This window comes from Stegodyphus dumicola, chromosome 12 (genome assembly GCF_044657685.1).
Source record: "Stegodyphus dumicola isolate Sdum_Otavi_A_Nest chromosome 12, ASM4465768v1".
Lineage (NCBI taxonomy): Eukaryota > Metazoa > Arthropoda > Arachnida > Araneae > Eresidae > Stegodyphus > Stegodyphus dumicola.
In genome coordinates, this window is record NC_140779.1 from 78,093,608 (window position 1) to 78,111,639 (window position 18,032).

The window sequence follows — 18,032 nt, forward strand, 5'->3', positions numbered from 1 at the left end:
TCTGATAGTTCTTTAAAGCGCTGGCAGCGCACTACTAAAGTAACGCAATATTTGTGGAAAAGATGGCAAAATGATTACACCAGTCATTTACATCAACGATTTAAGTGGTATTTCTCTAAGGATAACGTTAAAAAGGGCACTATAGTTTTAGTAAAAGAAGACAACATGCCCACTTCAACTTGGTTACTGGGTAAAATAGAAGAGGTAATTTATGGTAAGGATAAAAAGGTTAGAGTTTGTATTGTAAGAACCAAGTCAGGTTTTTAAAAAGACCAATAACTAAATTAGCTGTACTACCAGTAGATGTTATATAATTTCATGTATATTTCCTGAGTTCAAAAAATTGTTATATATATGCATTGTATTTTAATTTAGATGTTGTGCATTTCATGTTCTGTGGTTAATTATGTTTATTGCTTTTGTTCATGTGTATCAATTTAAATTTTCTGATATATGATTTGGACTATATGGTGATTTAAAACTGTTTAATTTTGGTCGTTGTTAACTATGTAACAAATGCCCAACCCGGGCGGTATGTTAAGGCAGAAGTGATCTGGCAACCACGATGAGAGGAAACAGCAATGTGGTTAGCTAGCGGCCATTATTATTGTCAGAGTCGTAGCTAGGGTTTTCAGCGCCCAGGGACAGCTGAAGATTTCGCACCCACCTACTGCTTGCCAAGGATGGAAAACATTTAATTCTAAAATGTCGTGTAACATCAGTTTGGCGCCCCTCGGATTCTGCGCCCGGGCACAGATGCCCCCCTCTAGCTACGCCCCTGATTATTGTTCTTGACTGCGTGCTGGGAGGTGCACCTATGTGATGCGAGAGTGTCCATCCAAACAGAAGTTAAAAGGAATAAAGTTACAGTCCATTAAATCTTAGTGTTTGTGTTTCATGAGTACTTTTATTTTCGAATAGTGACTAATAGGAAAGAAAAGATGCTGAGATGATTGAACCACCTATCAAGTTACAGAGATCTCATAATGTTGATAGAATGAAAATTTCTATCATTCTTAGTTCATGCTAGGACCGAACGAAGCATAGTTTTGCATTTGTTATTTTTATGTATATCGTCTAGAATGAAGAAAGAAGAAAAGAACATTAGAGCAAAAAGTTGATATAATTCATGTAGCTGAAATTAAGCATTGTTGGAGAGATTTAGGGCAGAAATATGGAATAATTAGAAACCAAGTATACATGTGCTAAAGAATAGAGAAGCAATTAAAATAAACAATAGAAAACAGTATTACCGTACAAAATCAGCATGATACAATGAAGCAATCCAAGAGTCCTACTGTAAAACCTGAGCTGAAATCACAGCTCACTTGAAAGTACAAACTCTGATGATATGGAGGTTGAAATGAGACCTTGAACTTAATTGCCATCCTTATTTCATAGAACTGCCATGGTTTCCAAGCCAACAGAGTCTCTTGAATGTCAAGAATGTGATCAATGTCCATCAACCAGTATGCTTTGCTTTATAGGAAACATTTTTCAAAGTTAGTAGCAAAGCCAGCCTTAGGAGGTATTCTTTTTATGAGAAAGGGCAATGTTATTAATGAACATGTTTGTATGGATTCTAGGCCTTCTCACTTTGCTTGCTATCCATCAACTATCCTTCTGTTAGCAACATCTCTTTAGTGGTTACTACACAGGCTAGTATAAAAGGATTAATTGCCATATATCTGCCTCTGAATGAAGCTATCAATCAGAGAGAGTTGGATGAGTTCATAGAGCAGCTGTCAGAACCATTTGTTATTATTGGGGACTTTAAAGGACATAGTCCACTTTGGAGAAGTAGTGATACAAATCCTTGAGATAGACAAATAGAAGAAATGATCAAAGGTCATTTGTTACCTTTGTCTCTTCAATAATGGGTTCTTGGCATACTTCCATGAGCCTATAAGGACATTTCACGCTTTTGATCTTGTATTTGTTCTCCTCACAATAGCGATCATTTTCCTATATTTGTAACTTTTCCAAGAAAAGGAAGGAATCCTGTTTTAAGATCTCATGTTTTATGTTTGATAGTGTGGACTAGAAACTCTTCTCCTCTCTTGCAGAGGATTTTGTTAATGATGTGCTAGTCGATGATGCAGTGAAAGCTGTTACTGATGTTATCATCGAAGCAGCTGTAGCCCCTATACCTATAACATCACCAAAGTACCAAGTATTCAAAATCATGGTGAAACTGTGAATGCTAACAAACTCTGAGATAACAGAGAAAAGCTTGGAGATATTTTTGAAGATATCCCACTTAAGACACCCACTTTTGAAAGTCAAACCTTATAACTTTCAAAAATGCCAAAGCAAACACAAGAAAGGTACAATGGCAGAGTATGAGAGAATCTTGGATATTCCATGTGCCTGTAATAGCATCCTCAACTCCCAATAAACCAGTATGAGAAAGAGTTAGAGAAGCATGTGGAATATAGCAAGACCACTCACTTTCTATCATTGAAAAGATGGCTGAGCAATTAGCACTGCTGAAGAAATTGTGAGTGTTCTTAGTGAAACATTTGCGATAGTTATTCAGCCACAGTTATTCTCCATCATTTCTTTCTGCAAAGCTGTGTGCCAAAAATTTTTCCATTAAGTTCAACTCTACCACTTTGGAGCTGTACAATAGTGGAATAGTGAATTCACCCTGCTTGAATTATGGAAAGCTTTATTATATACACATATGTCTAGCTCAGCTCCACATGGCATCAATTATAAAATGATTAAACATTTCTCCTGCAAGTCGGCAATTGCCTTTCTTGTTTTGTAGAATCAAGTGTGAAAGGAGCATAATTTTCCCAGCACACAGAAGAAAGCTGTTTCCAATCTTATACCTAAGCCAGGGAAAGTCCCTCCAGCTGCAGGTCCATAGCTTCTGATGAATTGTGTTGACTTTTTGGCATGAAGTCCTTTTTCACCAAACCTTGTGTATACAGTTTGCTGTGATATATATAACAGTTCCAATTTTGGTTGCAAGCTTTTAATTAAGTTGCTCAGTAGTAAACTTCTTGTTATTAGAAGCAGTTATTGCCTGATATTGACTTTGAGAAGCAGTTGTTATTTGTCTAGGCTTCTTGATGACATTTCCAGAATTCTGAAAATGTTTCCATAACTTAGAGACCGTCTATTGTTTAATATTGACATATCTCGCTACTTCCGTGATTATCTGCCCTGCTCTACTAGGCTGTTTCGCCACTTTCCAAATGATACTTCAGAAACATAACACATGAATTTGAGTTCTTGTACGTTGAAATCTCTTTGCAGAAATTCACTCAGGTATTCACCTTGTACAAAGCACTTGAATTCACCATCAGATGATGTTATGATTTGCATATTAGAAATTGTAGGAGGGATAATGCTAATTAACTTTGTCTTTTGCATATTCCCTACAAAAATAGATTACATCAATAGGATATTTCATAGAATATCATTATGTTTTTGGTTTGTAAAGATAGATTTGGACATAAATGTACATAGGTAAAGAAAGCAGCATTTTTGGTCCAAACATTTGACAGTGTGTTTTCAGTGAATAAACATGAATTATTAGGGTCCCCATAATGTGCTTTAATTATTTTCAGAATGATATCTGTTTGTGTGTATGTGTGTGACAGTTTTTAGTCCATGATAATTTTATATGAAACTACCAAAAATTTCCATTTTCTGTGTTTCAGCTTTCTGCATTTATGTAAAAAATTACTTAGATTTAGCTTAAAAATTAGACAGTTGGAAGTTATACATTAAGCCAAAAACATTTTTAATGAAAAACTGTGTTGAAATATAATCCAAAACATTCCTGTTTTAGTATTAAAACTTTTATATTGATGGGAACAGCATATTAGATTTTGGCTTAAACTAATATACCAGAAGTGATACTTTACTCAAAGCTGTGAACAGATTTTCATGAAAAAATGTGTTATGAGGTAATCCAAAATTTGTCAGATTTGGTATCTGAAACATAGATGTGATTGATAAAAACATGCTACATTTATAAGCTTTAAATGTATTGGAATTATGCCAAATGCAATGAGAATAAGCTCATTATAAAGACGAGATCTCATTGTGAAGAAATTAAAATTTATTAGCTTCAATCTTCAATCTTGTGTCCATTTCAATTTTGTGTCGGATAATTTCTCAAATAAAATCCACTAAATGTTATTACCATGTATTAATTTTAAAGAAATAATATAGCAGTTAGTTCAGCAAATATGAAAAAATGTATGGCAGCACTTAATACTCTATTGAAAGTTCTAAAGATATGCTTGCTTTGAAAGATTTTGTGATTTTGTTATTAAGTTTTATGCGGAGTAAGTGTGGAAAAAGTGATTTTTTTTTCAATAACGCTGTAAAAGACAAATTAAAAAGTTTGTCATTTTATTAGGAAAACTGAACATTGATAAGAACTGATAAAAGACTTCTTTAAGGAATTCTAAAGTTATGCTGCTTTTAAATATTTTATGGTTCTCAAGTCATAGATTTGTCAATTTGAAATATACAACTAGAGGATGTACTGTGGTCAGTGCAATGTTTTCAAATGAAGGCATAGGAACGAATGTGTGCATGAGCACGTATAGTTATCATTTTTCATTGTATGATAAAATAGAATAATTAAAAACGAATAGTGTTTATAATTCACATTGAATCATAAAGTTTGCAAACATTTGATTTTATATACAAATGGTCAACCAATTTTATGTTTTAAATAGCATTAAGTTAGTAAAGTATCACTTGATATTTTACTTAAAGCTCTTTGTTATTTGAAACTGGGACTGGTGGGAAGTCACATACTGATAACATGAGAATTTTTCAAAATGTGAGAGAAAACAGAAAAATAGATAATTTAAATCCTTCCTTCTTCACCAAAAACTAGACAGGCTTTATCAAGGATTGATTGAGGCTATGTAAAACGATGGCAGAGATCTTATTAGTTATGTTGTGATGTTATGCTTATTCATTATGATGCTAAATTCCTTTATTTTTAAAACTTTGTAACAATCTGCAGGAAAGTATACTAGCATCAAAGAACACCACATGAAGGTATTTTTTTTTAATAAATATCATACCAAAGTTGTACCCAAAAAAGAGTAATGTGTGAAATCTTAAAAATATGACAGTACTAATGATTTTTTGAAAAAGTGCAATAATATATGAAATTCTTGGCTTTTTTTTTTAAATTAAAGTACAGATTGTTATTTCCTGAAAAATATCTTTTTGTGCTTCAAGTTATAAGATTACAACCTGATGAAGTATAGTATCAAACATTACTTTTAGCTAAAAGCATTTTCATGTGAGTTAATGGAAAAAGCATTTTCATGAGTTTAAGTTAAAAATATTACTGCTGTAAAGTCTTATTGCTTATAGCAGTAAGCAATAAGACTTTAATGCAACAATTTTTATATCTTAAAGTCATACTTTTTTGTGTGTATTTTATCCATTATTTAGTGTGCCTTATTTATATACTAAGTTTGCTTTGGGATTAAGGTGAACAGTTACAGGAAGTTGCATACCTGTCTGTATTTGTTAGGTTAAGCATTTTGTTAATGCTTGGTGTTCATAGATGTACTGAATTTTCATTAATGAGTGCTAAAGGTTTTGCTGCCTCTCTCTCTCTCTTTCTTTCCTGTGGTCTTACATTTATAATGCTGTTTTCTCGTGAGTCATCATTAGAGTTTTTGCAAGGTTGCTTTATTAATTTGTTTGTAGGAAACTGATGATGTCTATCATGTGTTAGTAATCGTGTACTCTACAATGCAAATACATTGATAAACATAATTGATTAAATAATTTCCAGCTTGAGAATTTAAAAGAGCTTGAGTGTGATATAATGAGTTTTGAATTCACTAAATATAATCAGTTTTATTTCCTTACTCTTTTGAGGAAATGTATGATAAATTTTAAAATTTCCGTCATTTTTCTTATGGTTATATTGTGTAGATGGTGATTTTTTAAAAGAAGAAATACTTTGATGCATTTTATATTTCACTCAGTATTTAATAATTTTAGGGAGAGAAAGCTTCTTTATTTATTTATTTATTTATTTATTTTTCTTTTGTAATATATATTGTTTAATGAAAACTAAAAATGTGCTTTTACCCTTAGCTATTTCCACTGAAGTTAAAACTAATGATTCAAAACTTACTGTAATACAAGAGAGGCTCTTAGATGTTGTTGAAGCAGTTTATCCCAATTCATTATCAGTGTCAGCAATTGCAAAGTAAGTAGTTTAAGAATGTTAAATGCTACCAACAAGTAAAATAATGTTTTAATTAAAATACATTTGAATAAATAATTATCAGAAATAATATTTAATTGAAAATGAGTGACTAATACTTTTCAGGATATTTGCTAATGCCGAAATTGTGTTCAATTCTTTTCAAACCAATTGCAAAAAGTAATGAAATGTATGTTTTTTAATGGGAAATAAAATAAGAAAGCAAGCATCTTTTTGATCATACTGCATGCAGGTTGCAGTCCCCAGGGTGTGAAATTATCATATTTATACATTGTTTTCTTTGGCCTATAGCAAACAATTATTTGTGAAATAATAGATTCTGATTCTAGTCTTTTGTTATACAAAATTTATATCCTTACCTCAAAACTTACTGAATTTCGGAAATGTAGAAATAGTATCTTACAGGTGATGAATATAAATTAAAGACTAATTCTTAAAAATGTTTAAAGCCATGAAAATGTAATTTAAGAAATTTGATTTATTTTAGATAACTACTATTATATTTGTTTCATTCTGATTTAGTGCAAGCAAATTTATTACATACTCTGAAAATTGTGTTTGTTCTTCTTCCTGTGTAATTATATAAAAATATAATTTAAAAAAATCTGAAAATTTTCAGATATTATATTATGCCCAAAGAATCTTTCTTTCTTTTTTTTTTTTTTTTTTTTTTTTTTTCATTTACACATACATACATGTTTCGAGAGCATTTGGGCTAATGCCCCTTTGGGCTAAAAATATTTAAAAACAGCATATCTTTAGAATTTCTGATAGACAGTCTCATATGCTATAGGTAAAAATATTTTATTCGTTTAAGTGTGTTGCCACTGCTCACTTTGAAATCAGTGACAATCGATAATTTCAAAGTATGCTAATCAAAATTTTTTTAAAGTTATAAAGTATAAAATAGATAACATAAAAATTTGAAGTTAAAGATTCGGACTTTCAGGTGTGCATATTCGGGTGGAGGACTACATTATTCAAAATTTGATGGCTCTAACTATCATTGTTTTTTCACATTGCAATAAATATATGTACATGCATACATATTCTTCATTATCTAATTTCTTTAAATATAATACAGGGCGATAATATTTTGTGGCAACAATTTGAAAAGTGATACAGCCATTTATAGTGATTCGACACAAAATGCTGTTTTGAGATGGAATGCTGTTTTTTGTCCTTCGTCCCTTTGGGCTGATGGTGCTAGAAAACTATTGCAAATAACAATACGTCACAGTAATTACATAAAATTATTGCAAATAGATAAATCTCTCTTTGTGATACCTTTGAATACTGAGTTTGCACTTTGCAAAATTTTCTAGAAATTTTAATGCCATATTCTTTGTTAAAACAATTTTATTGTCTTTGTAAGTTATATATATGTACACGCATATAAAATTAAGCAAAAAGTTATGATTTAAAAAGTGTTTTCTGAGAATTCATTTAATGCTAATGAAGTTAACAATTAAGTGTAAAATTATCATATGTAACTTAAATAAAAACGCATAGATAGTTACTATACATAAGGTGCATATACAGAGGCTGTTCGCTCATTTTTTAGACGATTTTGGTAATAAAAAATCGTTTGCTGAAAAAAAAGTAATTGTAATTGTACTATGTTTTTAAAAGTCAAAATTATCATCCATGGCTTGAAAGTTTTGTTTTTATTCAAAATGGTGAATTTAACAAAGCAGTGGTTCGAAGGCTACATTTACGCTCTTTCCGAAGAGAAATATGCATACTCCATTATCCAAAAACGATGTGAGAGTCATGGTTTTTGTGATATCTAAAGTGTCGATAGGTAATATCATCAACAAGAAAGGAAAAAAATTTCAAATTGGAGCCTCAAGTGGGACAAAAATTCCAAACAAGTATCCAAGGAAGAAAACGGACATCTTCGACTATTGCAAAGGTATGTTATTTAATGTTAAAAGAAAATCCCCCTAGTCAAAGGACAGTTGCAAAATCATTAAAATGCTCGGTGTCCACTGTAAACAAAATGAAAAATATTGATTTAAATCTTAAGACAGCAAAAAAACGCAATGTGCATCATCTTCTTCCAAAGCATATCGCTCAATGCAGGACACGCTGCAGAATTCTATATGAGAAACACTTATCCAAAGAAAAATGGAAAACAATTGTCACAATAGATGAAGCATGAGTGTATTTAAATGATTGTAACAAACAAAGAGCTATTTATTATCATAAAAGGGGAGAAAAAAATTTAAGTAAATGGTTCAAAGAATCAAAAGAAAGTTTTTCTAAGGGATTCATGATTGTTGTTGTTTTTTCTTATAATGGCAAGTTAAAAATAAAGAGAGTGCAAAAGAAATGTCAAGATTAACTCCAAATACTATCAGGAATATACTTTATCACCAATTTTTCTGAGTGAAATACCATCGCTTTACCCACAGTGCCATCAATCTGTGAGACTCCATCAGGACAAAGCTAGCAGTCACACATCACAATCCAATGTAAATTTCCTAATAGAATCGGAACAAAAACTGGTATCAAAGCCATACCCTTCACTGATATCCCTACTAAATCTCCCGATGTTTCACCTATGGATTTTTGTGCTTTCGGACTTTTAAAAACTGCATTATCCAAACATTGTCCCCAAACCCTAACGGGACTCTGGAAAGCTGTTCGGGAGGAATGGGATAGAATATCTCTTCTGCCACTTCAAAAGGCATTATTACCCTGGAAATTATGGTGTCGAAAGATAGTTCAGAATAAGAGATGTCAAATAGAACATTTAAAACCCAAGAATTTTATGTAATTTAGTTTTGTGAATACAATATACATTATCTAAAAAGTGTGTGAACAGCCTCTGTATATGTAAGATAAAAAATGTATAAATCAAAATTGTAACTTAAATTAACAATAGTCACTTAATTCTTCATATTAATTTGGATACTTCCCCTCCTCTATTCTAAAAATAGTAGTATTTTTTTTCTGAACTGCATCATTTCGAGTTTATCCATATCATATGACTTTTATATAATGATGACAACATAGCTAATTTGGAACTTCTGGACTGAAACCTTTCTCTTGGTGGGCTGTCACATTGGATAATTAACACACTCTGTACCTCTTTTGCCTCTAAGGTACTATCATAAGAGTGCCACATGGATTATGGCCACAAATATCAATTGAAATAGAAATGAATATTTCATCTACCTCAGTTGCCAAGTTTGCTGTCATTATAGATCAACATTTGTGCAATCAATTTATCTGCAATATCCAAAGGACTGATGTGCCTGAAGAGAAAAAGGTAACAGTGCATCACTGACAATGTTCTTGGACCATAGCCAATAGTGCTGTTGTTTCAAGGAAATTCTGAAAGGGGAGGGGGAGAAATCAAGACTCTTTTTTTCAGAACTATTACTAGACAAAATTCATATTCGCCTATATATGTTCCTTAGAATCTATCTAGGAATGTAAGAATGGTCTTATATTTGAAGGCTCTTATTCTCAAGTAAAGCAGTGTTTTTACTCCCCTAATTTTTTGTAAAATTTGTACCTTCATCCAGTTAAATGGAGGAGTAACACATCATTCTGCATAAATGCAATATGTGTGAGGCATCTGCTGAAGTTATCAGTAAAACTGAAAATTTAAAAAAATATATGTATTGCAAAATTTCTGTCTCTACATCTGTTTACTATTGTCTGCATACAAAATGAAATTAGTGATACTAAAACTTTGTAGTAGCATACAGACTGCATTTCTTTCTTTATATGTACATTTAAACATTATAATTTTTTTAAAATGCAAGTTTTGTGTTCTTTTCCTGAAACTAAATTTGCCTGAATGTTATCCAGAATTTATTTCAAGGCTTTCAAGAGAGCTCTTTAATTGCAGGCATCCTGTAAATCAGATATAAGACTTAAAAATAGTCTCTGGAATTAGATGAGGTATTTAAAATCTCTGGTATTACATACATAATGTATTTTATAACATTTTCATATCATGTGATGCATTAAACAGGTCTTCCAGTATTTCTGATGAAGAAGCTCAAGAACATCTTATTACTTTGCAAGCAAGAGGTTTAGTTAAATGTCTGAGCAATGGAAACTACATGAGAACAACAAAAAATGATACTGGTAAGCAAAAATATAATTGTATGAAAATCATTTTATTTCTTATATGTTTATAAATATTAATTTAGAAGTCAAACTATAAAAATCAGCGATATATTTTCAAATTTTCACAGGACTAGTTTCGATGGTTTTACCGAACCAGCATCCTCAGCTGCAAAAGTGCAAATGAACGAGATAAGATATAATGATTAGATCTCATCTTATCTAATCATTATATCTTATCTCGTTCATTTGTGCTTTTGCAGCTGAGGATGCTGGTTCGGTAAAACCATCAAAACTAGTCCTGTGAAAATTTGAAAATATAATGCTGTTTTTTGTTGTTTGACTTCTAAATTAATATTTGTTCAGTGTGTTATTGTATCTTAATATTTATAAATGTTAGTATTTGAATTTTTTTATAGCTCTTCATTTTATGCTTATGACAAACTGGTTTTCGTGTATTGTTAATATGTAATCAAGTCATGCTAACAATAAAAAATCCATTATTGTAATAGGTCCAATTATTTAATAATTTAGAATTTGTTCATAAAAACTTCTTATGTTGCAATTGTTAATCAGTATTTTGTGTTATCATTGATCATTAATTCTTTACTCATGTCTTGAAATGCATGACAGAAATTTATTTTTAGGCTGATTTAGTGTGTATATTTATTTGTTGTATAGTAATTTTATTGTATTTTATTTTCTCTATTTTTTCCAAGTGTTTTAGCAGGATATGGAAATGAGCTTAAAAATTTATATTTAATTTGTTTCTTTTTCAGCTTGGAATTTTCATGTTGTAATTTCGTTGTGAAAAAAATTATTCACTGCAATAGAGTTAGCACTGCATAAATCTGAAATGAATTAGCCTAAAAATTTTTTATATTATTTAATTAAACACATACTCTAAAAAAATCTTACAATTGTAAGAGTATCTGTTTTTGTACATGTCTTCTGGGTATGACTGTTATATCACATTACTCTTATATTGAGCCTTTGCATTAAATTTTTATCCATCATTAAAACGGGAGAAAATACTTTAGTTTAATTCATATTTGGATAACAAAACCTTTAGTTGAAAAAGAATTATTTTATGCATGAAATAATTTTCCAGTGTTCTGCAGAAAATAATTTTAAAAAATGGGGGATTATAAGGGAAGATGAAATTAATACATATGTGATCATTACTTATTCTTTAGGAGATGAATTTCCTGAGTTGCTCAAAAATATTAGATTACAGCTGAGAGATATTTCAAATACTGAATATGGGCAAGGTAAATAAGAAAGAAATATGCTTGTAACTTTGCTTGGGATTTGTCACTAACATTAATCTTTGACTGAAGAGCTGGAGGAAAAATATATTTCAGGGTATCCCTTGGCCAAAAATGTCAATTTTTTGGCACCATTCTTGTTTACATGCAATGTCCTCTCAAGTAAAATAGCATCCAAAACATAATGCAATTAAACATAATTAAAACATTAAAAAAATTATAATCTCAATAAAACTTTAAATCAAAATAAAACAAGGAAATAACATAATAGTTAGTTAGAAATTTTTGTGTGTTTAAGTGTGTCGTACATAGAATTCCTTAACAGCATACAAAAACTGTTTAAAATATTGTATACTGCCATTGCCACATAAATTCACACAAGTAAAAATTAAAAATATCCGTTATACTGCCAGTGGCATTTCTTTCGAAAATCTCTTTTTATTACACCCCACATGCCTTCCATAGTGTTGATATGTGCTCTGGTTTCCAAATTTTTAAATCTCATTGCTTAATTTACTGGTAGGGGAAGGAAGCCATTTAAATCTTCATTTACACACTAGTCAATCAAAGTTTTCTTTCTCATTCGTTCCAAAGCGTACAGAAACTTCAGGTTAGTCATACCACCAATAGGCATTTTAAGGTGTAAAGCACAAAATAAGCAACATATTTCCTAAGTACATAAATAAGCTCTGAGAAATATTTTCCCAACAGTCAAAGTCACCGCAATCACATATTAAATCCAATCACTTCATAATAGGGTTTCCATACCATAAATGAAACAACTACTTGGTGATAAATGAAACAACGACTTGGCAGTAATCCAAGGGGTACCCTAAAATGTAGACTACCCAAAGGCTGAATTTAATATTGGGCAATTTTTGTTGTTAACAGAATGTAATGCATTGAGTTAGATAATTTGACTGCATGATCTAATGCACCACTGAATGAAATGTTAATTTAAGATATTTCATGTTCATGTGTTTAAATCTTCTCTGATTTATTATTTTTTCAATTGAGAAAAATCTGCTTGTTTAAAAACTAACTAGAATTGCTATGTGTTGATGTAAAATATTTGACTTGTCTAACAAGTTGTCTATATACATATATGAATGTAAATAAATAAAATTTAAGTATTTATCTTAATGCACTAAATGTTGCTATTGTAACTTAATTGTATACTACTCATAACTTTATTGCATAGCACTAATGCTCAAATATATTAATATTATTTTTGAGTTTTGCAGCCAGAATATTTGAATTCTTCTATATGCTTTAAAAGTGCAGAATAAATATAAAGAAATTTGAAAAGTTCTATCTATTATATAAATATGTGCTGATACGCATTGTGTAAATACATGTTTAACATTTAATTGATTTCATATAAATTAATAATGTAATTTGAAATAATATAAATTCATTTTTTGTCATGGTGTTTAAAATTTGATTTTGAAAAATTAGTGCTTAAATTTGTTAAATTTGAGTTTCATGTGCCATGATGATAGTTCACTCTTGACTTATTATCAAAGGAAATACATTCTTATTAAACTGTTTTTTAATAATAATAATGCTTGAAATATTATGTTGTTATAATGAGTAATATTTTTATGTATCCACATAAATAATTTTAGAAAATGAAATATGCTTTTATGCATTGTTTTCAAATCATAGAATTCATGAGTTCTAAATGATCTCCACAAAATTACCAGCTATAGGTATGGCAAGAGGAGCTATGATAGCAGCATCGATCTTTCATTCATGAAATGTTAGACATTTCTCAGCATAAGAAATCATCAAACTTGAAAACAAATTTTTAAATACCAAGAATGAATGTTTCAGTATTTGTGAAACTGTAGTTTACTGAAAGCAAAGATTGAGGCTGTATTTAAAGATGAACATATTATTATAATACTTATTATGACAAGCCATTCAAGGACTATCTGCTGCTGATGAAGAATTTGGAAGTTTTTTAAGGGGAGGGGAATCCTTTATGTATGAAATTTTAATGTGATAGCTTTTTTTATATTCCAGGACTATACGTGGAATTTTTTTATTAAAAGTAAGATGTGAAATTAGTCCAGCATATTTTATTTCAGTTTTTTGTATTTGCAACTTAATTTTTTTTTAACTTCTTTTGCTTTTTCTTTTCTTTACCTTCATTCATTATTATAAAGATAGTTCTGTTAATAACAATTGTGTTTTAAGAGTGAAGAATAAAGTGGCACTCTTTACACTTAATTTTCTCAATTCTGGCATAGTATTAAAAATAGTGTAACAATTTTCAAATTGATTTTATCTTAGCTAGTATATTAATATACTTTCATTTATTTCCTTCATATGCATATTGAAGACCGTTTTGGTTTAGCTTGCAACCAACCAATAGCTCATTGTCAATGAATTGGAGAACCCAGCACTAGATATAGCAGACTACTTTGGCATGAACATTCAAGAGTGTTGTTTTTTTACTCTTTATTATTATTATTATTATTTTTTTAGTTTTCAGTAAACTGCAGTTGGAATAGCTACTAATTTACTTTTATAAATAGCATTCTTTTTATAAATTAGTTTCTCCTACCTTTCAAAATAATGTTTGGTAAATCAAGGCATAATTTAGTATGTACATATGTTACCAGCATGAGTAACTGCATGGTTTTTTATATTGCTGTTGTATATATTGTTCTGCATTAAATATAAATTAGGCTATTGAAGTTTACTGTAGAAAAAACTTTATTATTAATAAGGTTAAGTAAACAGGAATTCATTTTTGTAGTATATTAATTGTATTTATTACCTGTGAATCATTTACAGATGTGAAAATGGTAAAACAGATGCCCATGGTTGCACAATCAAAGCAACCCATAATTGCCATTATAACTGCTCAATATTGTGAAAAGTTAGCTGTGGATGCTATGATTGATAATAAAGAAACATTTGTTAAATTTAAAACTGAGGGTAAGAAAATACTGTTTAATTTTTTACTACTTTCTTGAATTCATGAATGTAGAATTGAAATAGTGATGAACATACTTTTATAGGGGAATCAAATGTTTATACTCTTGGAACAGTGGGTCCTCATAGAGTAGTTTCCACAAAATTACCAGCTACAGGCATGGCAAGAGGAGCTATGATAGCAGCAGGTAGTACAACCACACGACTGTTAGGTAGGTTGAATACTTGTGTATTGAAATTGAACTGAGTGTGAATTACATTGCTCTTTTAAAAAGTTGTATGAAAAAAATATATATATAATTTATAAATTTTTTGAAATCTATTTGAATTTTTTTTTTTTTTTTTTTTGTTAAACATTTAAAATTTTGTGCATTTGTTATAGTTTTATATGAGAAACTAATGTAACTCGATTTTAGAAATTAAATTGTTTTATAGGTTTATAGCCTAATCTTCTGAAAAATAATGCTAGAATTACAATATATTTTTGAGCTAGCTTAACATAGCTTTGTCTAATGGCATGGAAATTAATTGACATCACTTTATATATTGTTATCAGATATGCATTAATGTTTAAATGTTTTTAATAATCACTTATCTGTAGATAAACAGTCCATATCTTATTGTCTTATGATGAATGGTAATCTTGTAACCATTATGAGGTTTTGGGCAAATCATTTGGTTTTAGGAAAAAATACTTGTGATTAGAACATGCAGAAACATATAATTAATATTTCATTTCTTAATGTTTTCATTTCTTAATGTTAAAATCAGATATTTAATGCATATTTCAGTAAAAAAAAAGAAGAAAAAGAAAAAGATATTCTTAATATTTTTATTTTGATCTTCTTATCTATAGATTCAGCTATAAATAGAAATTGCTATGTAATGCAGGTGTATTTAATAAAGGTAACACGAGATTTATTTGCTGTTTCAATCTTATTTTTGCTGAAAACATTACAGAGAAACTATAGGTTTCATACTCCAGTTTCCCTCCATCAGCTTGTCATATTTTTAAATAATCATTGCAGAAAGTCTAGTCACTTAAGTTCATGTCTTTTCTGTAATTCAAATCTGAATTCATTATTGTGTAGCCAGCTTTGATTAATCACTGTACCGAATAAGGCTGCATACTGTTATGTAGCTTAAAGACTTGCTGTGAATAGCTAGCATTAATAAATGCAATTTCCAATTAAAATTTTCAGCAAAATTTTAATTTACCTTGTAGTTTTAAAATTAGTAGTTTAGTAGTAAAGTAAATTAGTAGTTTAAAAATATTTTTAAAATGATGTGTATAAAAAAAAGCATTACTATCACAAATGTCCATGCCTTGAGATTTGAATATGGGCTTGTCACTGTGTAGCCAGGTTCCACTACCAACTGTGCTGCATGAAAGATTCATTATAAATGTGTGGCAGTAGCATTGGTAAATAAATGCAAGTTTCCAGTCAAAATGTTCTTATATGAATGTAGAGTTTTCATTTAGCAATATTGATTTTAAAATATTAAAAAAATAAGTTGCATGGAGAAAAGAATTATTAATTTGCAAAATGAAAAACAGAAGTATGACTTTTTTTGTAATTTTGGTAATTATTCAAGTGCATTTTAAGTTGGTCAAAAAGTCGATTATCATTTAATAAAATTTATATACAGAATAGAATATTGAAGTTAAAAATGCAAAATAGCTCACATTTTTTTTTTTTTCTTCCTGTTCTGTTTCTTAAAAAAAAAAAAAAAAAAAAAAAAAAAAAAAAACAGTAAAACAGTTTTTGAAACAGATATTATAAATAATGATACTTTCTGATTATCTGAACTTCCAGTCTTAATACACTGCTCAACATTGAAAATGCAACACCAAGAAGGAGTGGTCAGAAATTTATGCAAATTTTTAAAGTAGACGCACGTCACTGAGTTATGTGAATGATGTGAAATGCGCAGCTCCCCGGCACACGTGAAGTAAGATATAAAAGAAGGAACGTGCAGAATGAGCAATATTCATGTTGTTATTTCTGCCAGGTGAATTATAGAAGAAAGTTGGTTTTTGTCCTGGAGCATACATGTAATAGGAGAGAATGCCCGGCTGCAATCAACGAAGGCACTTCCAACAGATAGACGATTTTACGAGGGGTATGGTGATCGAACTGAGAAGGGCGGGTTGGTCCTTCTGTGAAATCGCAGCTGATACCCACTTGGGTGCGAGCACGGTGCATTGGTTATGGTGAACATGGTTGGAACAAGGAAATGTGGGAAGAAGGAGGGTGCAGGTGCAGCCAGAGTGACGTCAGCACGTGCGCCGATTTTTTGAACGTGGCCTGCACTCACGGCATCCGTTAAGAAGACTGCCATTGACTCCACAGCGTAGACGCCAACGTTTAGAATAGTGCCGTACTGGAGCAATGTGGATGACAGAATGGCAAAACATCATGTTCTCAGATGAGTCACGCTTTTGTTTATCCAGTGACAGTTCCCGCATATGTGTGTGGCGTCGACGTGGACACAGATCCGGCAGTAACTGTGGAATGCCCCACCACGTGACAACGTGGCATTATATTTTGGGGTGCTATTGCCGACGATTCCAGGTCACCTCTAGTTTGTATTCAGGGCACTATGATGGCCCAATGATACTTGGATAACATACTACGGCCGGTGGCAATCCCCTACCTTCAGGTGCTGCCTAATGCAAATTTTCAGCAGGATAACGCCCGACCACACAGTGTTCGCATCTGCCAACATGCTTTGCAAGGTATACAGATGCTTCCCTGGCCACTGTACTCTCCTGACCTGTCACCAATTGAACATGTGTGGGATGTGATTGGACGCCATTTGCAGACTCTACCCCTGCCTCGTTCAGAAGACGAAGTGTGGCAAATGGTTGAAAGGGAATGGAGAGCCATCCCTCAAGACACCATCCACACTCTCATTGACTCTATGCCTAGATGTGTTTCTTCGTGCATTGCTGTCCACAGTGGTCTTACATCCTACTGAGCCGACGCAGTTCTCGCTCTGTATTCTGACTAATCATTTTGAAATAAAGATAACTTATTGCTGCTTGCTGTCTCTGTCTTTTTTCAAAATTTTATCACTTTCTGACCACTCCTTCGTGGTGTTGCATTTTCAATGTCGAGCAGTGTAATTTGGGTGTATTATCACTGTACACAGGGCAATAAGCAGCCCTTGCATGCATATACCACACGTTTGTGGCATATGCTTTATATCTGCATGCTATACATTTAACCAACATTTCACTGTTCAGTGTTCTTATAGAATGCTTCTTTTTATAATAATTTTTGCTGATTATTTGTATAGATCAATACTTATTGCTTGTAAAGAGAGCCAAACAAAAGTCATTTTTGCCAGTTCACAAAGCTACCATTGAGTTGCAGACTTTGTGTGGGGTATGAATAATAATTGGCTTCAAATTGTGGGTTATGTATAATAAGTAAAAGTTAATTGTCTTGAGTAAAAGGAATAGCAAAAATCATTAGTATATGTTTTGTTTGAAG

The 18,032-nt window shown here is 31.1% G+C and overlaps 1 protein-coding gene across 2 annotated transcripts in view; it reads left to right on the plus strand.

Moving 5' to 3' along the window:
• The window catches only part of LOC118190387 (uncharacterized), a 54,963-nt gene that overhangs the window by 23,856 nt on the left and 13,075 nt on the right, over window positions 1-18,032 (plus strand). Inside the window, exons 6-10 of one of the 2 annotated variants that reach the window (XM_035361084.2) lie at window positions 6,100-6,214; window positions 10,224-10,339; window positions 11,515-11,589; window positions 14,392-14,535; window positions 14,619-14,744. In XM_035361084.2, the coding sequence (XP_035216975.1) occupies window positions 6,100-6,214; window positions 10,224-10,339; window positions 11,515-11,589; window positions 14,392-14,535; window positions 14,619-14,744 (576 nt within the window). The remainder of the gene's footprint in view (window positions 1-6,099; window positions 6,215-10,223; window positions 10,340-11,514; window positions 11,590-14,391; window positions 14,536-14,618; window positions 14,745-18,032) is intronic. The other variant, XM_035361085.2, reaches the window with a different exon arrangement.